The 25,634-nt window shown below is 44.1% G+C and overlaps 1 protein-coding gene and 2 pseudogenes across 1 annotated transcript in view; 2 read left to right on the plus strand and 1 right to left on the minus strand.

The window, feature by feature from the left end:
• Positions 1–15,217, minus strand: part of ANXA2 (annexin A2) — a 47,678-nt gene extending 32,461 nt beyond the window's left edge. The window contains exons 1-2 of the mRNA XM_008016395.3: positions 15,109–15,217; positions 2,830–2,888 (exon numbers count right to left, since the gene is read on the minus strand). Of these exons, the coding sequence (XP_008014586.1) occupies positions 2,830–2,877 (48 nt within the window). The 5' untranslated portion in view covers positions 2,878–2,888; positions 15,109–15,217. The remainder of the gene's footprint in view (positions 1–2,829; positions 2,889–15,108) is intronic.
• On the plus strand, positions 7,347–7,659 carry LOC140710471 (large ribosomal subunit protein eL42-like; annotated as a pseudogene).
• Positions 15,218–22,995: 7,778 nt separating the features above from the next.
• On the plus strand, positions 22,996–24,951 carry LOC140710400 (small ribosomal subunit protein eS10-like; annotated as a pseudogene).
• Positions 24,952–25,634: the final 683 nt, after the last annotated feature.

Raw genomic sequence — 25,634 nt, forward strand, 5'->3', positions numbered from 1 at the left:
GTGATCATTGCTCATTGCAGCCTCAACCTCCTGGGCTCAGGTGATCCTCCCACATCAGCCTCCTGAGTATCTGGGATTACAGGCACCCGCCACCACACCAGGCTAATTTTTTCATTTTTTTTAGAGATGGGATTTCTCCATGTTGCCCAGGCTGCTCTTGAACTTCTGGGCTCCAGTGATCTTCCCATCTTGGCCTCCCAAAGTGCTGGGGTTACAGGTGTGAGCCACCACGCCTAGCCTCTCAGTGCTTTTCAAAGCTCATTATCCTTCCTGATCTGACAGGTGGGAATCTCCCCCATTCCAGATTGAGGTAAGGACAATGGCATGCTTCTACATCAGTTCTCCTTTCAAGGTATTAACTTCCCTCCTTCTTTGAAATGCTCTTACAGTTTTCCCTCTCCCTGCTACCCAGCCAGTCCCAAAGCAAAGGGCAGACAAAGAGGATGGACAATCTAGTTGTGGTTGGCTGATGGCTGGTGGAGGCAGCATCACTGCCCACCCTCAACATCAAGGCTCCCATCCTACAACCCACCCCAACCCCCCCCGCACATAATGCCCATATAATGTGATGACTTGGCCTTGGTGCAGTTTCTGTAAAGAGTGAAAAGACCAAGATCCCTGAGTTACTTCTCCACCCACAGGCAACGCATTATAAACCACCCAGCACCCACGACATTCCATTTTATTAGCACTCAGACTGTACAGGTGAGCAACTAAGATGCCTTCCTCCTAGATGTCTCCCAGGACAGGCCAGAAATCTAAGTTCAGAATTTGACAAATGTTTGCAAATGCACTTGTGAGGACTATCTTGGCCAAATATTAAATCCAGTTAATATTTATATCCGCCATGCAATGCATTAGCAAAGTACGTTCCATCTAATTTCACCACTTAAACTTTCCAGTAAGATGAACTTGATGACATGGACCACACACTCAGGAAAAAGGCAAAGTGCTATTTTGAAATGCTCAGTGTGTTTGCTGTGGTAGCTATAAAATGTGGATGACATCTAAGGAAAAACATTTTCCCATTTATTAAGAGTGCCATCAGTTATTTACAAGGCAGGCAGTCCAGCCATTGAGCCATGTCACATATGACAGCATTTACCAGGAGATATGTTGTCTTGTTCCAAAAACAGTGGGTGGGGAAAAGTTTTGTGTCATTTTACTGTGCCTCTGGAAATGAAATGAGAGAATTGAACCTATTACCTATAAAATTCACATGTCTGAAATCAAATTAGTGAGGCAAAGTTGAATTATCTTTTCTTTCCTTAAAATACTGAGGAACATGTGACATTTTCTATTTCTGCCCCACCTCTCCACACATAGAAATATACTTAAGTAGAGTAACTTCAGAGGCTACACGAAAAGCCCTCTTATAAAACCTGATGGCAAAAACAATCTAAGTTCATTAGTGAAACAAATTATTTAGCACCTGAATTTGTCAGACCTCAACATGCAGTTTGTATTACTGTCAAAAAGAGCATGCACAAGTTTCAAGAAGAAAAAAGACTTTTAAAAAAACTCTATAGGCTTTATTTACACTCCATACAACCTGTGCTTTCACAGGCTCCACTAATTTGAACATTTTGATGGCAAGTACCATGAACAATACAGAGGGTCTTGTACCATGTGACCCAAGTCACTGTCAACCCTCTGTTGAGTGATTCATTGCATTTTAATTTCAATCAAAGCATATTTTGAAAGATCTGTCAGATATGGCTATAAACCAGTATCAGGGCTGAGTTTGTATAAAAGCCATTTCTGCCAAGATGACCTGGAAGATGTATAGTATCATTAGTTATTTTACATATTCACAATTTATATTCCACTTGATTCTAAAAGTATTTGAAATAATTTTATTTCACATATAACTTAAATTTTTTAATTGTAAAAAAAAGAAACAAATGCAACAGAATGTCTAGGTTCACATATTTCCTATGAAAGAAAATTCAATTTAGTTCTGAACTCCCTAATAGTCAAAGCAAAAAAGGAAACAAATGAATTATAATAATTTCATTATATTCTTGTTTTTTTAAAATAAATATCCTAGCTTTTTTGGAGAAAATCTTTTCCAGGTGTTAAATTTTTAAAAGTATAGGTCCTCAGGCCGGGCACGGGGACTCATGCCTGTAATCTCAGCACTTTGGGAGGCCAAGCAGGTGGATCACAAACTCAAGAGATCAAACCCATCCTGGTCAACATGGTGAAAACTCAGTCTCAACTGAAAATACAAAAATTAGCTGGGTGTGGCGGTACGCGCCTGTAGTCCCAGCTACTCGCAGGAGAATCGCTTGAATCCGGGAGGTAGAGGTTGCAGTGAGCCGAGATCGTGCCACTACACTCCAACCTGGCGACAGAGTGAGACTCTGTCTCAAAAAATAAATGAATAAATAAATAAAAGTATAAGTCCTCATCTGGAATAACTTCCTGGACACTGTAAGAAATCCAAAAGATGCAGAATTATTTTTGATATGGCCGTGGCTTATGCCAACCAGTAATACAATCCCAGGACATGACATTAAAAGTCATGTATCATCATAACAATTATTACCAATGACATGTTAAGTATGGCAGAATAAAATTCCAGCCATTCCAGTGTCACTAATTCTGTCCAATTTTAACGTGAGGCCAAGAAAAGTTTCCAGTGCCATGATACTTCCTTCAAATTGAACTACTAGGAACAGCTGAAGTATTGAGAAAGAGGAGAACCAAATGATGACTGTCTGAAATGTCCCCATCTTCCTTAGATGTACAAGGAAAGAGAGTAACATGGTTATCCAGAGATGTCCAACTTGCAAAAATTACATCAAGTGAAACTGATATACTTACATCACCCTCCAAGCTGAGCTTGCACAGGATTTCATGAACAGTAGACATTTTGAAGGAAGCTGGAAAAAAAGTACATCAAAAAGTCTTTATGAAGAGGCTTTCCTTTACTCTGAAGCACAGCAATTCATTATGCTAATTTCTACTCCTTGGACCATTTCATCTGAGGATATTGGAGTAATTTTTGCAAATAGATGCAATTCTCATCTTATGATTGAAAAAAACTAAAGCTCAGAGATGGTCTGCCTTGGGTTGGGATGGACTACTAAACTAGCCAGTCTTTCTCTTCCTCTGTGTAAACAGAACCTGGGGAGACTGATTTGTGAATACAAAAACAAAATGTTCCCCGTGGCTAATGCAACCTGTTCAGACAGGATAAAACTGAGACTTCTACTTCTCATAAAAGGTGATGGGCTTGCCAAACCAGCCACTACTTCTGTATTTCTCATAAGTAATTAAACATATTGAGAAGGACCTGAAAGCTGCAACATGAACTGAAATTAGTAGCATTTTCATGTTGCCCTAATTCTTAATTGGAACCTTTATTATTACCCATAATTACTTTCTTAGTCCAATGATACTTGGAAGATATTAAAGTATTTATGAGAAAGACGATGGACAGATCTTCTGACCTTAACTCATTCCATAAAGAATTGAATCTGTTGTATTTAAGATTCGAAATGGCTGAAATGAAGTCATCTTCTTCCAGTTAATATACTTAATGGGGCAGCAAAACGACAGCCTGATGAATCGGCTTTCCAGCTTTGCAATCAAACAGTTCTCGGAACTGATACGCCCAATCCCTGCCAATAAGGAGTGCTCAATTGGTGGTAAATTATCTCAACAGAGACAAGACAGGTCATCAACATAATCACCCCAAAAATAAAATAGAGTAGAGCTGCGTCCTGAAATAGACAGGAACGACATTTAAATTGCAGCGACCCCTGCTTTGGTCTCTTTTTCCTTAATATTCTTTGATCAAGGAAACTGCACACATGCAAATTCAGCTTTCTATTCTCTTCAGTTTGCTTAGTCTAAGTATTTTCATAAAACTGGTTTGGCGAGAGTATTTGACATTGATATTTGCTAACTTATAGGAACATTTTGGACTAAGCAGATCCCAGGCCTGGTGTGGGAAGAAAGTGGGAAAATGTAAAGAGGAGAGGATTTGCCTTTAGTTGTGGTGAAGGATGTATTTTTGCAAGATTCTCATTCCTAGGCTCTCCCCTAGACCACTCCTCTCTTCTTGATGCTCACAGAAGCTTTTTATGCACAGTGAAGTCAGTCAAAGACCTTCCACTTCCCTCACACTCACAACTCTCAGACAGCCTCCCCACCCCAATTTGTCCCAACTATGGGGTATAATGCTGGTTTGTAAAAAGTATTGCTCTAGAAATAAACTGGTACATTCAGACATGAAATATTATTCAGCACTGAAAAGAAATGAGCCACCAAGCCATGAAAAGACACTGAGGAACCTAAATTGCACATTGCTAAGTGAAAGAAGCCAACTGAAAAGGTAACATAGTGCAGAGTTCCAACTTCATACCATTCTGGAAAGGCAAAATTACGGGGACAGCAAAAAGATCAGGGATTCAGGGCAGGAGGAAATGAATAGGTAGAGCAAAGAGGATTATTAAGGCAGTGAAATGATTCTATATGATACCGTAATGGTGTATGCATGCCATATATTTGTCAAAATCCATGTACAACACTAACAGTGAATGCTAATTATGGACTTCGAGTGATAATGATGTGTCAATGTAGGTCCATCAGCGCTAACAAATGTACCACCCTGATACAGGATGTCGACAGTAGAGGCTATACGTGTGTGGGAACAGGGGAACATGGGCATTCTTTGTATTTTCCATTCAACTTTGCCATGAACCTAAAACTTTCATAAAAATGAAGACAATCAGCCGGGTGCAGTGGTTCACACCTGTAATCCTAGCACTTTGGGAGGCCGAGGCAGGCGGATCACAAGGTCAGGAGATAGAGACCAGCCTGGCCAACATGGTGAAACCTAGTCTCTACTAAAAATACAAAAATTAGCCGGGCCTGGTGGTGGGTGCCTGTAATCCCAGCTACTCAGGAGGATGAGACAGAAGAATAGCTTGAAACCAGAAGGCAGAGGCTACAGTGAGCCGAGATCACACCACTGTACTCCAGCTTGGGCAACAAGAGCAAAACTCTGTCTCAAACAAACAAACAAAAAAATGAAGACCATTTTAAAAAGTCTTGCTCTGTGGCAGAACCATCCAATACAGCAGCCACCAGCCTCGTGTGGCTACAAAGGATCTGAAATGTGGTCAGTTCAAACTGAGATGTGCTGTAAGTGTAAAGGACATACTGAATTTTGAAGACATAGTATGAAAAAAATATATAAAATCTCTCATTTATAATTTCTTTCTTGGTAAAGGCAGGGTCTTGCTATGTTGCCCAGGCTGGTCTCAGACTCCTAGCCTCAAGTGATCCAAGTGCTGAGATTACAGGCATAAACCATTGTGTCCAGCCCAATAATTTATATATTGATCATATATTACAATTACAACTATGGTATGTTGAGAATATCTTATTTCCATTTAATTTCACCCATTTATTTTGCCTTTTTTAATGTAGCTACTAGAAAATTTTCAATATAGGAAGCTCTCGTTCTATTTCTATTGAGTAGTACTGGTCCAGAGGATCTCAGAGAGCCGTAATCCAATCTTAATCCCAAAACCTTTGTAACAGCCACAAGTTTGAGTCTTCTTCACTTTTTTTCTTCTTCTTTTTTTTTTAATGTTTCAGTAGAGACAGGGTCCCACTATGTTGCCCAGGCTGGTCTTGAATTCCTGGGCTCAAGCAATCCCTCCGCCTTAGCCTGCCAAAGCACTGGGATTACAGGGTGAGCCACCACGCCCAGCCCTTTTTTTTTTTTTTTTTTTTTTGAGACAGGGTTTCTCTCTGTGTCACCCAGGCTGGAGTGCAGTGGTGCAATCATAGTTCACTGCAGCCTTAATCTCCAGGGCTCAAGAGATCTTCCTGCCTCAGCCTCCCCAGTAGCTGGGACTACAGGTGTGTGCCACTACACCTGGCTTTTTCTTTTTTTTCAGTAGAGATAATGTCATGTTATGTTGCCCAGGCTGACAGTCTTCTTGACAGAGCAAGAAATCTCCAACTTCAACATGAACCAAGAAACATTCTAGAGGGTCTCATCAGCATCCCTCAACCCAAGAATTACCAAAGCAGAGTGAAATTCCTAGGACTCACATCAAACCACCCAAGCCCTGGCCTCAACTATCACCGCTGGACTCAGTCAGAAGTGGACCAGGTCTGCAGCAGGGGAGACACTGTTGTCATATGCTGTGCAGAATTTGTCTCTACCATAAACAGGCAAGAAATAAAAAATGTCAAACGTAAAACAAAAGCAAAAACAGAGGACCAGCAAGTCAGAGTTGCAAACAGAGTTGTTTCCACTTAGAGAGTATTAAATTCCACTTTTTATGAAATCAGGTACCTCACATCGGTTCTGATGTTTAGAAAATCTCGACTAGAGACAAGGTAACTTTTCATTGTGTTGTTCTTTCAAGTTGTCTTTCAAGCTCTGAGCTTTGTAGACTGCTGCCTACCCGTCTCCCACATGGGACTCCCCAGTACCGTGCAGATCAAACACAATCTGATAGGTTTCTTTACACCCTCCATTCATGTTAATTCTTCTCCCACAGCCACAACACCTTGAGGAGACTGTTAAAAGCCCCACAAATCTTCCTTTCGGTTTCACCTTCACAACTGTGCTGCTCTTCCATCAAATTAGTCCTGCATGCCACCATCAACTAAATCTATTTAATCTTGTCAAAATCATTCAACATCATTCGAAATCAGTCCTCCAGCAGAGCCCAGCCTTCAAAGATGAGCATCAGAATCCAGCCTCAGTTCCCTCTGTTTACTCCCCAGCTAAAGCAGACTAGGGTCAAAGTGTGACTTGCCTGTCCACAGTCACCACCACTTTAGTATCTGCTCCAACAGGGTCACCACGACCCCTACTCCACAGAACTCTATCTTGCCTTTCAGTGCCAGGGCACTTTTTGATACCACTTCATTCATCCATCCGGCAGAATGTTTTAAGTGCCCTACACGTGCCAAGTATTCAAATGGCAAATGCATAGGTACAATTCAAAGCAGTAGAGAGCATATGGTTGACCTCATCTTCCCGGTGTAGTCCCACTCCCCCTACAGATTTAAGAGTATCTTTACATAATGTAGGTGCTAAATCAACTTGAAAACAATGAGTTGCTATTTTACATAACATTTATGTTATTTATAACCATTCTGCAGGAAAAAAACACAAAAACATCACAATAACCACAAAGTCACACTTAGCACAAAGCAGTATCTATGAAACGTGACATTATCCCACGCAAGTGCCTTTTGTATCCATATAAGTATTTCCTACTTCATGCGAGTTTAATGGCAAACATTTTTACCCTAGAAATAAAATATGGCCTCTTTCCTCCCATGCCGATAGCATTCCAGAAAACATGGTGAACATTCCTAAAACCTACTGCACTTTCTGTAAGAAGTGTGACAAGCACCAACCCCACTAAATGGCTCAGTACCAGGACTCCCTGTATGCGCAGGGGAAAGCGGCATTATGACAAGAAGCAGAGTGACTATGGTGGGCAGACTAAGCCAATTTTCTGGAAAATGGCTAAAACTACAAAGGAGGTTGTGCTGAGGCTTGAGTGTGCTGAGCCCATCTGCAGATCTAAGAAAATGCTGGCTGTGAAGACATGCAAACATTTTCAACTGGGAGGACATCACAAAAGAAAGGGCCAAGTGATCCAGTTCTAAGCGTTGTCTTTTGTTTTATTATGAGGACAATAAAATCTTGAGGTTATGTCCAAAAAACAAAATAAAAAGAAATAAAATACAGTGCTTGCTTCACCACTCCATCAAATCCCCTAGCAATGCAAAGTCATTTTGCATATGATCAAATATTGCGAAGTTGGCTTTGCAATGTGCGATCCACTGTTTGTTAAAACATTAGTCTAATATAGCATATTTGACTAATGAGAATGTGTCAGTGTGCTGCTATCCTTGAAAGCAGGAAAAAGAAGTCTTGGCAGTGCTACTGTAGGTTACAAACACTGGTAATACTGAAGGAATTAATCAACGAACCCATACCAAGCACATGCTGAGCCTGCAAAATATGAAAGGATACAAAAGACACTTATAAAACTGTGAAATGCAGACTTCCTCCCTGCAGGACCTTTGAGCTCTCTTCCCTTTGTGCCTCTGGGACACACTGAAAGTCTAGCGCAGGGTCACCCAGTGAATGAGCAGCTGAGGCAGGGCCAAAACCCAGATCCCCAGACTCCTGGGCCAATGCCCTTTCAACCTCACCCCGCAACGGCTCTTCATTCCAAGTGATTAAGACACAGAGAGAAAGATCATAGTCATCAGAGAGGGATTAGTTAAGGGCTTAACAGGGAGGCGCTGACTGCCTAGGCTGAGAACGGTGAATCACAGCTGAGAAGGGTGACTCACAGCCTTAAAGCAAGGGGGAAAGCCTGGGGAGAGGGGAAGAGGAAGAATGTCCCAGGGTGGCAGGAGAACAAGAGAACACGCTGGAAAATGAGCCATGTCCAGTGGGGTGCCCTGTGGGGAACCTAAAATATAAATCTCTGAATGGTGCAAAGTTAAGCTTGCCTATGGAAATACTGATGAGCCAAAGTGATTGGGACTCAGTACTCACATTTATCTATTCATCAAAACATTTGCTCTGGAGGCAGAATTTTCTTACTGAAAACAACTACTCTGACTTTAGTGTACCTATTGTTATGAATGAAAATTAAAAATGAAGTCTACACGCTGTATGAGACAATTCCACCTCTACTCACTCTCATCACCGTGTAAAATTCATAAATCCATTAAAAGCAGAACCACTACTCCTTTTCTGGCAGACTTCTCTAAAGAACATGAAAATGGCAGTCTGCACCACTCTTTCCAACACTTCAACTCACCCAGCTGGCCGACTGGTTTCAACTCGCAAACAAGAAAAAAAAAAAAATCAGCAAATTCAATCTGTTGATGAGTACATCTACACATCAGGGCCTTCCATTCCCAGGGAGGGCTGGGTCACTAGACAACATCATTACAATGGCCCTTTATCAGAGAAAGTTTTTCTGTTTAAGGAAATAAACTAGAGGTACAGGGAGACTTACTGATAAGAGCCATACCCACCTCAAACTGGTTTAAAATCATTCACTACTTGGTTAGGAAAACAGGTCACTTGTCCCCACCCTAACGAAAAGAACAGTTTCTTCTGCCTTGAAAAGGTTGATAAATGAGACTGTGAATGCCCAGCTAGAAAAGCCCCCAGTGCAAGGCTGATCATTAATGAAATCCGTGCAGTTATTGAGAAACAAGTCATTTACACTCAACATAAGAACTATATTATTCAGGTTGGTGCAAAAGTAACTGCCATTATTTTTAATGGCAAAAACCACAATTACTTTTGTACCAACCTAATAATTAAAGGGTTTGTTCTTTAAAAAAAAAAAAAAAACTCTATAGATTTTATTGTATTTTATTGCTTCACTACAAAAGTGCGGTTACAAAAAAGAAAGGACAAGTGAAGCAGTTTTCACTCCCAAAAAGAAGGGTAAAAGTTTACAGGAAGTTTAAAACAAACAAAAGAAAACTTAAAAGTCAGCACTTCAAATAGTAAAAACACATTCTACTGAATTGAAATAAGAACCAGCTCCAGAAAGCCCAAATGTTAATCTGAACAACAAAAAAAAAAAACATACTGCAACAGGGCTGGTCTGCACAGGCAAACCTCAGTCTAATCCAGAAGTTTCATGGACACACCCACTTCACAGTTTAAATGTGGAGTGTTGATGCGTTACCACAAAACAGATGGCTAGCAACCATGATGAATCAATCAGGGACTGGATGATTCAAATGAAGATTTTAAAGCAAAAATGAGTAGGGGTGGGAGTATGGAGAGTTGATTTTCTCCATCAAAGCTCTTACTGTACACAGTCCTGGACACACAGTCAACAGGCCACAATGGAATTTAAAACAGAACAAAAAAAAAAAAAGCATGGATGGGAAAAGGGGTTTCCACTGTACTCCATCCTCCACCCACCTATTGCATCTTTATTTAACAGAACCTTTTTGAAAGCAGATACTCTTCCCCTTGGTTTTCTGGTCTTGATTAATGACTGAGTCACAGGGCCAACTCATTCCCCAGAATTCCTGGAATTCGGCCCAGTGGCCTTGATCAAACCGAGCAGGAGGGACACACAGCACTTGCTCTAGCTTGTCTCTTCTGTGGCCTGATCTGAATCAATATTTGTTTGCTCCCTACTGACTTGTTGCAGCCTCATGCTCTCACAGCCTTTCTCTGCTGGTCTCCTGATCTGGGGTTGGAGTGGGTGGAAAGAGACTGGCAGGAAGAATGATGTCACTTGGCATGAAGCACTTTCAGGGTTGGGAAATCCAGGCCTTTGAGTCTACAACTCAATTTCAGTGTTTTATGGCCCACATATTGTATTTTCAGCAGGGCCTGGCCGCCTACAGAAAAAAAGTCCAATGTCAGCATTCAAGATCTTCCACACTGTGGACTTACCTACCTTTCCTTAAATACCTTCTGCACACACACACACACACACGCATACACGCATCCTGCACAGAAGAGTTAACTGGACTGTTAACTCTTCTCTAAACATGCTCAGCACTTTCTAAGTTCCCTCCACCAGGAACCTCAATCTTAATTAGCTGACATCTAAATGAGTCTTTAGGATACAGAAAATCATAAATGCCATCTTTCTCACACACCCCTCCTTGCCCCGTGGTTCTGCAGCTTTTTGTGTGTCTGTGCAACATTAGAGTTGCGTGTGTAAAGTCTGTCTTCCATATTATCTGCTCACAGCATTTCCAACCTACTCCTTCCTGTTTCCTCATAGATCTGAGCACAGTGCCTGGCACACGACAGGCATTCAATTTCATCTTGAGATGGTTTACACACACTGGATCTTTCTATATTAGAAAGTCTTTTTTTCTTCTTTTCCAACACACGCTCCTTCCTCAGTTTTCTCTCTCCCTCAGGCTGGACATTTCAAATGCAGTTCCAGTTCCATGCATTCAGAGCTGGAGGCTTAAATCATCAACTTCTGCAAATCTTAGCAAAGCCTTCGGGGCAGCCTCTTATCTATAGCCATGCCCCCCCACCTCTGTGCAGTCAGGGCTACTTGGGTCCTAGCTCTGTCCATAGGACAACATGGGAATGTAACCTACAACTCCTGGCAAGAAGGGATCAAAGTGGCAGGATGTACGAGCGGCTTTAGGACTCTGATTTCCTCTGAGCTGTTAGTGTGTAGCCTGGGTGTGGCAGGGAAACAAAGCGCATGGACAAAGGGCTTTCATATCCCAGTCACTCCCTAGAATCAGAAATGTCTACACCACACCGGGGGTAAAACTCAGGCCACCTGGGTGCTACCGACTTGTGCTCTAACAAGGTTAAGCTCAGCTGGATTAAAAGCTTCAGGGTGTGCCGGGCACAGTGGCTCATGCCGGTAATCCCAGCAGTTTGGGAAGCCAAGGCGGGCGGATCACTTGAGCTCAACAGTTCCAGACCAGCCTGGCCAACATCATGAAACCCTGTCTCTACTAAAAATACAAAAATTAGCCTGGCAGGGTGGTAGGTGCCTTTAATCCCAGCTACTCGGGAGGGTGAGGTTGGAGAATCACTTGAACCTGGGAGGCGGAGACTACAGTGAGGAGAGATCGCGCCACTGCACTCCAGGCTGGGTAACAGAGCAAGGCTCTATCTCAAAAAAAAAAAAAAAAGAAAAGAAAAAAAAAAGGCTTCAGGGTGTATCCTCGAAGGGAGATTTGGAAGTAATCTGATGGAACCACCCAGAAGGACAAATATGGACATCTCCTGACCCCTACTGCTGACCTGTCCCTCCAGAAAGTAGATGAGGACTGCCTCTGGCAACAGCAGAAGAAAAAACATACTGAATGGGTGGAAAGAATTTTTTTAAGGGACTGGAATTTCCTTTGGTGTGGCCTACAACTAGAATAGGGTGTGGCACCAGGGAAAGTGAAGAGGATTCTCATGTGAGAAAAAGAGGAACATTCCATTTCTATTTAATTCTCACAACTGAATCTGGAAGGCAGCTTAAGACACCATAACTTTAAGCAAAGCTTCCCCGAGGTAGGCAAAATATGAAGTTTAGGTCTGGATTAAAAGGGAAATGAACCCCTGCCAAGTTCAGAAACTAGCATTAATTTGGGAAAATATAAAGTTTAAAATCCAAAAATTCACTTTTTGGAATTGTTGTGTCTCTTCTTTCTCCGCCAGATTTAAGGTCTAAAGAGCAGGGATTTTGGGGGCTGTCAGCGGGGAGTCTGTTTCGTTCACTGCTGTATCCCTAGTGCCCATAACTATGAGTGGAACACAGGAGGTGATTAACATTTTGTGGAATAAATGGTTGTTTAAAGCAGCCCACTAGGGCCTGAGACTCCTTTTGTGACAATCCCACTCTCCCTTAATGAAAAATGTCTCCGCAGGCTCCAGGCTCTGCACAAGCACAGAGAGAACAAAGGCTCCAAACAATGCATTAGTGCCAGATTCTAGGCCCAATGGTGAGAGCCTACGGCCCTCAAAATCAATAGCAATTATAGAAGCACATCTACTTTGCCAGGAAAACTGCTTAAATCAGAAATTAGCCAGGAAACTAACGGCCATGACTGCAAGCCTAATGTCAATCGATACCACAGTTTAATAGCTCAAAGACACAAGATGTTAAATACTGAGACTCCAGTGCAAGACTGAGCTCCTAATCAAAGTCAGTGAGTCAGCAATATTTCCTGGGCATTTACCACAGGCAGGCTACTTGGCACTGCAGGAAATGACAAAATCTAGACGGTCTCCAAATCACAAACCTCTGATTGTAAAAATGCACATAGACACTTCCACTGCAGATGCAATGGACACTTGGAGAAACCCTTGACCTTTAGATAATCAACAGACTTGGAAGAAGGGAAGAAATTACTAAGCAGGACTGTGTTAACACTCTTGGCCCTTGCCCATCAAGGGCACCTCTGCTGCCCCAGTCTTACCAAAAATCTTCCTTCATACTGCCTGAATATTACCACTTTGAGTTCTATAATTATAGATCTGTTTAGGTGAACAAGGTATTTTTAAAAATTATTTTATGTATTTATTTTTTGAGACTGGGTCTTGCTATGTTGTTCACATTGGCCTTGGACTCAAGAGATCCTCTAGCTTGAGCAGCTGGGACTACAGGCCCATGACCACGCCCCGCATCGCTGGAGTGCAGTGGTGCAGTCTCGGCTCACTGCAAGCTCCATCTCCTAGGTTCATGCCATTCGCCTGCCTCAGCCTCCCCAACAGCTGGGACTAGAGGCGCACGCCGCCACGCCCAGCTAATTTTTTGTGTTTTTAATAGAGACGGGGTTTCATCGTGTTAGCCAGGATGGTCTCGATCTCCTGACCTTGTAATCCGCCCGCTTCGGTCTCCCAAAGTGCTGGAATTAAGGAGTGAGCCACTGCGCCCTGGCCTGTTGTTTTTTAAATAACAGGACTCCTCTGGGTTGCGGAGGTTGTTAGGACCACCAACCATTTCTAACTTAATGAATATTGACTCAATCTGCCAGCCTCTAGCTGGATGCAGGTCTGCTGAAATGGGAAGGAGGAAGGAATGCAGCGTAACTGGACCGGCCTGGATGGCTGTTGTAATACCTCACAGAAGAGCGTCTCTAAGGAGGTGGAAGGTGGAAAAAAGGAAGGTGGAACAGGGGCAAAGACATAATTTTCCAATTAAAATAATTTACTCAGTGTCAACCTTAAAGCTAAAAAAAGTTTCAGAAAAATATTTCAGTGATTTAGTCTTCCTACACACACACATATTGCCCCTCACTACCCTCCACCTCCCCACCACCAACCCCATAGTTAGGCAGTGCATGTTAAATAGGTTTTTCAGGGCTAGCCTGAGAATGTCAGCACCTTCTGCAACACTGGTTCAGTGGGAAAGTGCATTCTGCATTCCAAGTCACCAAGTTCCAGACAGGGACAGTAGCACACGCATGTGAACAGAATCCATCAGTACAGTCTGGGGCCCAGGCCCTTGCACAGCAACAGCTTAAGGCTCTTGGTAATGGCCCAGTGTGCACCCATGAGGCCACTCCTCTTTCACACACACAGACACCCACAGCTTTAAAATGGCAATCTGACTACAAAAATGACACTTTGCATTTGCACAGCACTTTGCGTTTTTTGTGTACTTTACACATTTATTATCGAATGACGGTGTTTTTTGGAATCTCCAATAACCCTTTTTGGGTGGTGGTAAGAACAGGTATCCTTAAGCCACTTTCCCAGATAAGGAAACTGGTGTTCCCCTCCTTCGTCTCAACAGGCAGCTGATGGAACCCAAGCCCTCCACACCAGCCCTGGGGCCAGCTGCACTGAGCGGCCAGGAGGGAGCGGCCCCGGGGCGCCACGCCCTTCTCTGTACCCTCAGTTCCTGACTCACTGTCACATCATGGCGAGTAACAGGACAACCCTCCCCACAGAATCATGGGGGACACTACCTTCCTGATGCCAATGTGTTCAAACAAGCGGGCAACTCTCCAAGTAGAGTGAAATCCGAAGTTGCTATGCTACAAGATAACCCAGACCAAGGGGAATAACTGACGTTTTTATGTTTTCTTTTATTGGGGGGGAAGCTGGGGGTGCCTACTCACATTCTCCCCTCTCATCTTCCCTCCTGCTGGTCGGTTCAACTCCACAAGCGCGCGTTTGTTTCGAGTACAGTAACTTAGAGCAGATGGGGGCACTTCCTAGGGGGCGGTGGAAAGCCCACTGCTACTGCTGCGCCGGGGACCCACAGCTTCCTGGGCGGCCACGCCCTGCCTCGGCGGCGCCTGGCGCGTCTGGAATGCGGGGCCTCCCTCCGCCCCCCTCCCCGCGCCGCCTCGCCCCGCTCCTGCAAGGACTTCTTGGGGAAGCCCGACCCCCCACCCTACCCTGGACCCTCCCGACCCGAGCCCCGGCGGCCCCTCATGCCTGCCCTAAACACCTTGTCCCTGAGCCCCTTCCCCAAAAGACTCTCCAGTGTGAGCCGTCCCTTCAGTCCCCTGCCCCCGACGGCCTCCGGGGCCAGTCGCCGGAGTCTCCCTGCCAGGCGGTACCCTTCTTCCCAGCGTCTCCGCACCCCGCTAGCTAGCGGCCTGTAGCGGGCGGGTAGGGCGCGCCCCGCTTACCTGGGCCGTGCGCCGAGAGCTGAGAGCGTCCCCAGATGCCTAGCAGTGCCGGCTGGCCTGGGTGGGGCTTTTATACTCGCCATATCCTCCCTCGGCGAGGCGAGGCCCGCCCCGCCCCGCCCCGCCTCCCCCTTATACGGCCCGCTCCCACCCGGAGTCAGGGGTGACTCACCCCGGTCCGCCGGCCTGCAGGGACCGCGCCCTGGAACGCTCCCGAGCCGCGCCACGTGGGAGCGGCCCCCGCGCCCCTGGCCCTGCCCTCCCAGAAAGCCCGGCCGAGGCTGCCCCGAGGCCCACAGGGGCCCCGTTTCTTCCTCCTTTCCTCATTTTACTTCTTAAGTGCCACGTCGAGCTCTCAGCCTCGGCTTGGGTTAATAAATTAACAAGACTTCAGTAGTAGACTCTGAACTTGCCTAAGTGACTTTTTTTTTCTGGCGTTAATGCAGTGGAGGAAAGAATTGTTCCAAGAAACATAAATCTGGACTCCCCTGAGCTGGGACTGTTGGCATCCAGCGCCCCATTACCGTCTTCAAACATGTCAGCTTAACCTCTGGCCGCCAGTTCCCGGGGGGCGCGCGGGGAGGGAGGGAGATTCGCCCTGTGCTGCAAAGCCTGGCCCGCCCCGGCCTCCCAGCGCCGGGAAGCCCCAAGCCCGGGCTGGGAGGCCAAAGTCAGGAACCAGGATCCCACCTCAGTCCCGCCCAGGGAGCCGCCCCTGTCTCTAGCACAGCTGTGCTCTGCTTCTCTCCGCGCCTGGGGCATCTCTGCGCGGCCTCGTGGCAGGCGGTCCTGAGCCGGGTGGGGCCCATAGCTTTGAACCCGGAGTTTCAACAAAGAACTTTCGTCTTTCTTTCGTGACTGCTGGGGTGGGTGGGTGGATGGGTGTGGGGGGGTGGTGTGTTTCTTGCAGCCATTTAGCCAACTCCCTTGCTCCGTTTTGCTGTTTCTCGCTTTTCTTATGAGACAGAGAGAGAGAGAGAGAGGGAGAGAGAGAGAGAGAGAGAGAGAGGGGGAGAGAGAGAGAGAGAGTGTGTGTGTGTGTGTTTCTTGCCGCCGTTTAGCCAACTCCCTTGCTCGGTTTTGCTGTTTCTCGCTTTTCTTCCGTGTGTGTGTGTGTGTGTGTGTGTGTTTCTTACAGCCGTTTAGCCAACTCCCTTGCTCGGTTTTGCTGTTTCTCGTTTTTCTTCCAAGAGTCTGTTTCTCGCTTTTCTTCCAAGTGTGTGTGTGTGTGTGTGTGTGTGTTTCTTGCAGCCGTTTAGCCAACTCCTTTGCTCGGTTTTGCAGTTTCTCGCTTTTCTTCCAAGAGTCACGTTGGCAACGTGCAGGCAAACACCTATTTGTTGTATGTGAGACGACGCAAATACTGTATTCGAACCTCAAACTAACAGGAAAGCAATGCTGAGAATCCCGAGGACCTCTCGCTGGTCTTTTAAACCCCTCCTTGCACACTCACTTCCTGCAGCTCTTTTTCCTGGTTTTGATGATTCTGTGTTTTAATCTCCCATTTATCTTAACATCCATTTTTACTTTCCAGTTGAGCGTCAATTCACTCCTGGGAATCAGAGAATGATAGCAAGGCCAACAGATATTCAGTGCTCTGCTCACTGTCATAGAGTGAGACAGGCAAAGTCAGCCACAAGTGGGGTCTCTTAACCCACCCAGAGCTCTCTTGTTACCCAGCGCTTTCACGAGGAATTATACGCGATGCTTTCGCTTTCATGAGGAATTATAGGCGATGCTTTCACGAGGAATTATACACAATGGGCCCTACCACAGGGCCAAATAGAAAATAAAGCAACACTTTGGGTACAATTGCTGATTTACATTTTAGCCCTTCAATGTAGCCTGAAAGCTTCAAAGTCAGAAGCAGTGTTTGTCTACCTACGTGGTGTGAACATTTTGGAAGGTTAGGGCTACACAGGCAGACAGTAATACTGGGCACGATTCAGCCTCCCTTCTGTATATCTCAAGGTAGGTTCCACAGTCTCTTATTCCTAACTGTGCTGTGATAGGCCTTTTACAGAAGATAAAATTTAATTCAAATCATATGGAATCTATAAAAGACATCAAATGGCCAAAAGAATTTTGTGCTCATGTTGGGCGTGCAGCAAATCCGAACTTCCATAGATTTGTACAATCACCAGGCTTTGCTTCATGCTAAAGAAATGTGCACTGATGTTACCATAAAAATGAAGCTATTAGAAGTCATAGTTTGCTATTTCTGAGGAATGTGAGGCCAGTTCTTCCAGTATAAAAGATCTTTTGAGTATTAGTCAGAAGACTATTTTCCCCCCAGTTGAGGAGAATGTTTACATCAGCCCTCAGATTGCCTGCTGTTGTCCATATTGTTCTCTTAAGTGCTTAACTTTGTTTTGTTTGCACTTTATCTGCTGTACTCAACACCTCTACTAGCACCTAGCTAGCAATGATAGGCACTCACTAAATGTGACAGAATGATAGAATACAATTATTCACTGAATAATAAAATGTTAAAAAAGGGAGGGACCCTAGAGATTAAATTGCCCTATCCTTGATTTTCACTATTATTATTATTGTATCTTTTACTTGAGGTCTCACTCTGTTACCCAGGCTAGAATGCATGGTGTGATTAGGGCTCACTGCAGCCTTGACTATGGAGGCTCAAGAAATCCTCTCCCCTCAGCCTCTTAAGTAGCTGGGACCGCAGGCCCGCACCACCAAGCCTGGCTAATTTTTCTATTATTTGTAGAGACAACAGGGTCTTCCTATGCTGCTCAGGCTGGTCCCGAACTCCTGGGCTCAAGTGATCTGCCTACTTTAGCCTCCCAAAGTTCTGGGATTACAGGCGCGAATTACTATATCCGGCTCTTGATTTTTATATATGAAGAAATTGGAGTCCAAATAAAATCTCCTGCCCAGTCCAGGGATTAAATAATGCACCCAAGGCCCTCATGTCAGTTACTTTTGCAGTATAACAAATTATCCTCATAAACTTAGTGGTTAAACATAACCATTTACTTGCTGTGATTCTGAAATTTAAGCAGTACCCAGTGGGGACAGCTTGGTGTGCCTCCACAGCATGTTGGGTTGGGTAGTTTAGATGGGGTTGGAAGATTGAAAGCAGCTTCCTTTGTCTGGCGACTGAGCTGGGATTGCTAGAATGACAAAGACAAGGCTGGGCCTTTCTCTTCCTTGGTCTTACATCCTCCAGGTTCTCCTCTTTTTCTCCACCATGGTAGTCATGGCAGCCAGGCTTCTAGAAGCAAAAGCTGAAGCTGCCAGGCCTCTTGGCTCACAGGCTGTGCAAAAACAAGCAATAGGCTGGATTTGCCCTATGGGCTGCAGTCTGCTGATCCTCATTTTAATCCATTGCCTTACACAAGTTTTTGGTTTTGCCCTCTGACATCTAGGCTCCTTCCTTTGAGATGTATTTCCTTTTCTTAAGAATGGCCCATATTTGTAGCTGAGCAGCTCTCTCAGTCTGCTTCATTCATGCCAGGAGAAACTGAAAGGTCTAGAAACCTCTTCTCATTTTGCACTTTTTCTGGTTTAAGCTGGCAGTTCTTTCATTAATACAAGTATCTTAAAAACCATGTGGATTTTCTATATCTTATTAAAGTTCACACCATGCTCCAAAATTTATATACATTTTTCTCAAAAACTTTATGTAAATCTTGCTGAGGTTTAATTCCATGTTCCAAGATTCACATTCATTTTTTTTTTTTTTAAATAGATCTCTCTCTACTTTACATGTCAGGCTGCAGTGGGACAATGCGCTTAAGATTCTTAAAAGCCCTGAGATGGTCTTCGAAGCACCACATTAAATCTTTCTTGGAGTCTTTAAAAAGAAGTTGTTGCCGGGCATGGTGGCTCACACCTGTAATCCCAGCACTTTGGGAGGCCAAGGCAGATGGTTCACAAAGTCAAGAGATCGAGACCATCCTGGCCAACATGGTGAAACTCCGTCTCTACTAAAAATACAAAAATTAGCCCGGCATGGTAGCGCATGCCTGTGATCTCAGCTACTCAGGAGGCTGAGGCAGGAGAATCGCGTGAACCTGGGAGGCGGAAGTTGCAGTGAGCCGGGATTACACCACTGCATTCCAGCCTGGCAACAGAGCGAGACTCCGTCTCAAAAAAAAAAAAAAAAAAAGTAGTTTTTATAGCCACATCTTGATTTGGTCTTTCTCCAGATACCATTTCTTACTTTGCAAACATTTTACTGGCTAGAATTCTACTTGAAAACCAAACAGATCTTGCTCTTTGGCAATAAAACCCATTGGCACTTTCAGCATTTTACCTGAAAATCTCCTTGGCTAGATCCACAAGTTCAATGGCACATATTCTATCTTCTTTTCTTTTCTTTGTTGTTGTTGTTTTTTTTTTGTTTTTTTGTTTTTTTGTTTTTTTTTGAGATAGAGTTTCACTCTTGTTGCCCAGGCTAGAATGCAGTGGCGCAATCTCGGCTCACTGCAACCTCTGCCTCCCAGGTACAAAGGATTCTCCTGTCTCAGCCTCCCAAGTAGCTTGGATTACAGGCCTGCGTCACCACACCCGGCTATTTTTTTGTGTGTATTTAGTAGACACGGGGTTTCACCATGTTAGTCAGGCTGGTCTCAAACTCCTGAACTCAGGTGATCCACCCGCCTCGGCTTCCCAAAGTGCTGGGATTATAGGCGTGCACCACCGCACCCGGCTTCATATTCTATCATTCATGTCACCACAGGCAACAGCAGTGTCAAACATCCTGCCACTACGTGATATAGTTTGCCTCTTCTCCAGTCCTCCATAGCAATTTCCTCGCTGCTCTACCAACTTCCACTCACAGTCATCTCTCTAGTTACCAGCTGGCAGTAAAGTCAGTGTCACATACTTTAGGGTTTTATTACAGCAACACTCCACATCCAGGTACCAGTTTATGTTTCATTCACCTATTAGTATGAAATAGACCACCTCCAAATCTTAGAGGTTTAAAACAACCACCACCATTTATTTGTTCATGATTCTGCAAAAGGTGGAGTTCACTGGGTCAGTTCCTCTCTAATCTGTCTTAGCTAGGAAGACCCAAATGAGGCTGCAAGATCGAGAAGGGCCTCTCTCCAGTAGGGTAGTTGCTGGTTTTCAAGAAGTCAGTGGAAGCTGCCAGGCCTAGAACTAAAACAGTGTCACTTTCACTGCATTCCAGTAGAACGCCAGCATAAGTTGGTCAAAGCAAGTCACATAACCCAGATGCAAGGGAAAGTGAAATAGACTCCACCTCTTCATAAAGCGAATGACATGTGAGTAAGTGGGTGGAAGGAATTGTTGGCAACCATCTTTGCAGACACTCTACCATAATCCTTAAACTAGTAAGGAACAGAGCTGAGGCCAGAATATGTTTTTCTACTTTCAATCTACTCTCTTGTCCATTACATCATATTTCTCAGATACCACCGCTCCTTCAGTGAGATAAAGATGACCCCAGGCCCACTACATTGTATGATTTAGACACTCATTAACATAATGCTATTATTTCCTTGAGCCTGTTATATGCAATCAGTATACGCATATATTGCTATTTGAAGACATGGCCAGAAGAGGAAAAGGATCTGGGAAATGTAACTGGCAAACAGCAAATAATAATTCTATAAAGAAAGAACAGGCAAAGTGAAGGGGAAAAGTTATGAAAGAAATAACTGAAGAGAGGCCAAGCGTGGTGGCTCACGCCTGTAATCCCAGAATTTTGGGAGGTTGAGGCAGGTGGATCACCTGAGGTCAGAAGTTCGAGACCAGCCTGGCAAACATGGTGAAACCACTACAAATACAAAAAATCAGTTAGGCATGGTGGTGGGCACTTGTAATCCCAGCTACTTGAGAGGCTGAGGTAGGAGAATCTCTTGAACCCGGGAGGCAGAGGTTGCAGCGAGTCAAGATCGCACCACCATTGCACTCCAGCCTGGGCGACAGAGCAAGACTCTGTCCTGGGGGGGTAAAAAAATAGGGTTGGATGTGTAAAGCTCTTATTTACAGATGAATGGCAAATTATAAATATATCAGGATATATGACCAGGTGAAACCTTTGAAAGCCTCTGTTTTCTCATCTGTGATACTGAGGACTATTGTAAAGATTAAAGTCCGGGCGCGGTGGCTCACGCCTGTAATCCAGCACTTTGGGAGGCCGAGGTGGGTGGATCACGAGATCAGGAGATCGAAACCATCCTGGCCAATATGGTGAAACTCTGTCTCTACTAAAAATACAAAAATTAGCCAGGTGTAGTGATGCTTGCCTGTAATCCCAGCTATTCAGGAGGCTGAGGCAGGAGAATTGCTTGAACCAGGGAATCGGAGGTTGCAGTGAGCCAAGATCACACCACAGCACTCCAGCCTGGCGACAGAGGGAGACTCCATCTCAAAAAAAAAAAAGATTAAAAAATATATAAAGAATGTCTGATATATTGTAGGTGCTGAAAAAAGGCATAGTTATTTCACTGGCTTTTTTAGTCTTTGCAAGCAGCTAGCCTTGCTGAACTCATAGTAAGACCTCAAGAAATCCTTGTTGAATTCACATGTCATGACCCAAACCACACAGAGTACTCTTGGTATGGACAAACCACAATGTCTATTTTGTTTGGAGGCATTTCCAGGGAAAAATCTGCAATGAATTCAATGTCTCCTTCTCAGCTGTAACAGACACTTTTGGCCTCAGTTCATTCTCTGTGAGACAGCCAGAATTCTCTTTCTGAGACATAATTCTGATTATATGACCCCTCTCCAGAAACTTCCCAGCAGGGCTCTGACCTACCTGGGCAGCCTCATTCCCCCACATCTTCACTCTTCACCGCTCCATGTGCCACTGCTGGACAGGCCAGGCTCATTCATGCCTCTGTACCTTCCTCCATCCTGTTTTCCTGCTGGAATGCCCTTTCCTGCTTTCCTCAGTGGTGAACTTTGCCTCATCCATCAAGCCTCAGAGTAAATATTATTTTCTACTGCAGAGCAAAGGCTTTCCCAAGCCCTTCAGGCGGATTTGGCTACTTCTCTTGGCATTTTAAAAATAATCTCTCCTCTTGCAGTTGTCACCTCCCATTGTTATTTTTTTAATTTGTTGGTCTCAGCAACTAGGCAAGAGCTTCTTGAGGACAGGCGTTTGGTTGTTTCCTCTTTGCATTGACATTTTCTTTTTTTTTTTTTTTTGAGACGGAATCTCACTCTGTTGCCCAGGCGGGAGTGCAGTGGCCGGATCTCAGCTCATTGCAAGCTCCGCCTCCCGGGTTTACGCCATTCTCCTGCCTCAGCCTCCCGAGTAGCCGGGACTACAGGCGCCCGCCACCTCGCCCAGCTAGTTTTTTTGTACTTTTTAGTAGAGACGGGGTTTCACCGTGTTCGCCAGGATGGTCTCGATCTCCTGACCTCGTGATCCGCCCATCTCGGCCTCCCAAAGTGCTGGGATTACAGGCTTGAGCCACCGCGCCCGGCCTTGCATTGACATTTTCTTACCCAGTACCTGTTACCATCAGATTTTTCTCCATAAACACATTCCCTTGCCTTTGTTCATACTTAAACTCACCTGGCAAAAATTAAAATATATAGTATTCAGTGTGGTGAAAATGAGCAAAATGAGAATTTTCGTACATTATTGGTGGGAGGGCAGTTTGTCAATATCTATCAATATTTCAAATACTCATGCCCTCTGATGCAGTGACGTTGGTTCAAGAAAGCTATCTTGAAGAGAGAGCTCTACGTGACCACAACAATATGTGTATAAGGACATTTATATCAGCATTTTAAGATTGAAACACCCTAAGTGGCCATCAATGAGGCCAAATTAAATTAATTTTAGAGTATCTGTTCAGTGGAATGAAACTGCTGAAAGGAATGGAGTAGATCAATATGTCCTGACATGAACGGATTTCCAAAATATAGTGCTACATGAAAGAACAAGCAGAATGTAAGTGTAAAACTGTGTCTTGCTGGAATGCTAAGTTACAATACGATATATAAAACATCATGAAAACGGATTTGGCTACAGATGCCCACTCTGTCCAGATCATTCCTATATTAACCCACTGGAATATTGGGATGCTTCCTAAGGTGTAAGTTTCTTTTTTTTTTCTTTTTCCACATTAAATTATGATTTATTTATCAGAAATTCCAAAATGTCAAAATATTACCGTTGAGGACTTTAAAAAAAAAAAAAAAACAATTATTATCAGAGAACATAAGCACAAGTATAAGATTGTATCCATAAAAGTTTCTGAAAAACTTAGGGACATCCTGTTTTTATTTATTTTTTATTTTTATTTTTATTTTTTATTATACTTTAAGTTCTAGGGTACATGTGCATAACATGCAAGTTTGTTACATATGTATACTTGTGCTATGTGAAGTGTAAGTTTCTTATTCTTAACTCAGCACATTTTACTGCATTTACACATTGGCATGTCAGAGAATGAATATTTCAAACCCTATCAGCCTCTATTGTCTCTTCCAGCAGCATTTTTCCATCTAATTTTGTAGAAAATACAAATATTTAGCTGCTAAGTGTCTGTTATCAACAGAAAAAAAAAAAAACCTAATTCTGCAATACAATATGTATTTCTTAGCCACAGAGTCTATTCAAAATAGGACAGTATTTTCATGAAATAAAATATTTTGCGTGAATATGAAAACACACAAAAACATAGCTGCATTTTGAATGTTTTTATCTTTATTAAGTGTTTATCGAATGTATTCTGGTGTTTTGAATTTTTTTAACTTTGAATTTTTTTAACCAACATACAGTCTTCCAAGTTAAAAAATTCAAAACACCAAAATACATTCGATAGACACTTAATAAAGATAAAAACATTCAAAATGCAGCTATGTTTTTGTGTGTTTTCACATTCACTCGAAATATTTTATTTCATGAAAAATACTGTCCTAACTACTCGGGAGGCTGAGGCAGGAGAATCGCTTGAACCCGGGAGGCGGAGGGTGCGGTGAGCCGAGATTGCACCACTGCACTCCAGCCTGGGCAACAAGAGCGAAAAACTCCGTCTCAAAAGAAAAAAAGTCGCCTTTTTTTCTGGCCCGGGCCCCGGACCCTACAGTCGCCGAAATATTGATGCCCAAGAAGAACCGGATTGCCATTCATGAACTCCTTTTTTTTTTTTTTTTTTTTTGAGACGGAGTCTCACTCTGTCACCCAGACTGGAGTGCAGTGGCCGGATCTCAGCTCACTGCAAGCTCCGCCTCCCGGGTTCACGCCATTCTCCTGCCTCAGCCTCCCGAGTAGCTGGGACTACAGGCGCCCGCCGCCTCACCTGGCTAGTTTTTTGTATTTTTTAGTAGAGACGGGGTTTCACCGGGTTAGCCAGGATGGTCTCGATCTCCTGACCTCGTGATCCGCCCGTCTCGGCCCCCCAAAGTGCTGGGATTACAGGCTTGAGCCACCGCGCCCGGCCCATGAACTCCTTTTTAAGGAGGGAGTCACGGTGGCCAAGAAGGATGTCCACATGCCTAAGCAGCCAAAACTGGCAGACAAGAATGTGCCCAACCTTCGTGTCATGAAGGCCATGCAGTCTCTCAAGTCCCGAGGCTACGTGAAGGAACAGTTTGCCTGGAGACATTTCTACTGGTACCTTACCAGTAGATATCCACTATCTCCGTGATTACCTTCATCTGCCCCCGGAGATTGTGCCTGCCACTCTACGCCGCAGCCGTCCAGAGACTGGCAGGCTTCAGCCTGAAGGTCTGGAGGGTGAGCGACCTGCAAGACTCACAAGAGGGGAAGCCGACAGAGATACCTGCAGGCGGATTGCTGTGCCTGCTGGTGCCCACAAGAAAGCAACCAAATTCCATTTTAGAGGCAGATTTGGTCGTGGGCATGGTCAGCCACCTCTGTAAAACTGGAGAGGATTATTTTGCATTAAATAAACTTACAGTCAAAACAAAAAAAGTCAAACAGAATAATATGACTAAATTGATTCTATTTATGTTAATATTTATGTGTATTCACACATTTATGTGTATATTCATATATGTCTGCATAGGTTGGTTCATGTAAACACATATGTAAATATATGGAAGTATGTACACCACAGTGATATTGGTTAGCTTTGGGAAAAGTATTTGTTCAGAAGAGTGTTCACCTTTACTACATATGCTTGTCTGCATTATTTGATTTTTGTAAACAATACAGACACCTTCTACAGTTTTAAAAAAAGTTGAAAAAAAAAAAAAAACACAAAAACATATAACTAGTGAAAAGAAGGGCTGCCTTCTTACACTTAAGATTATGGCACGGCCGGGCGCGGTGGCTCAAGCCTGTAATCCCAGCACTTTGGGAGGCCGAGACGGGCGGATCACGAGGTCAGGAGATCAAGACCATCCTGGCTAACACGGTGAAACCCCATCTCTACCAAAAAAAAAAAATACAAAAACACTAGCCGGGCGAGGTGGCGGGCGCCTGTAGTCCCAGCTACTCGGGAGGCTGAGGCAGGAGAATGGCGTAAACCCGGGAGGCAGAGCTTGCAGTGAGCTGAGATCCGGCCACTGCACTCCAGCCTGGGCGACAGAGCCAGACTCTA

This window comes from Chlorocebus sabaeus, chromosome 26 (assembly GCF_047675955.1).
Source record: "Chlorocebus sabaeus isolate Y175 chromosome 26, mChlSab1.0.hap1, whole genome shotgun sequence".
Classification (NCBI taxonomy): Eukaryota; Metazoa; Chordata; class Mammalia; order Primates; family Cercopithecidae; genus Chlorocebus; species Chlorocebus sabaeus.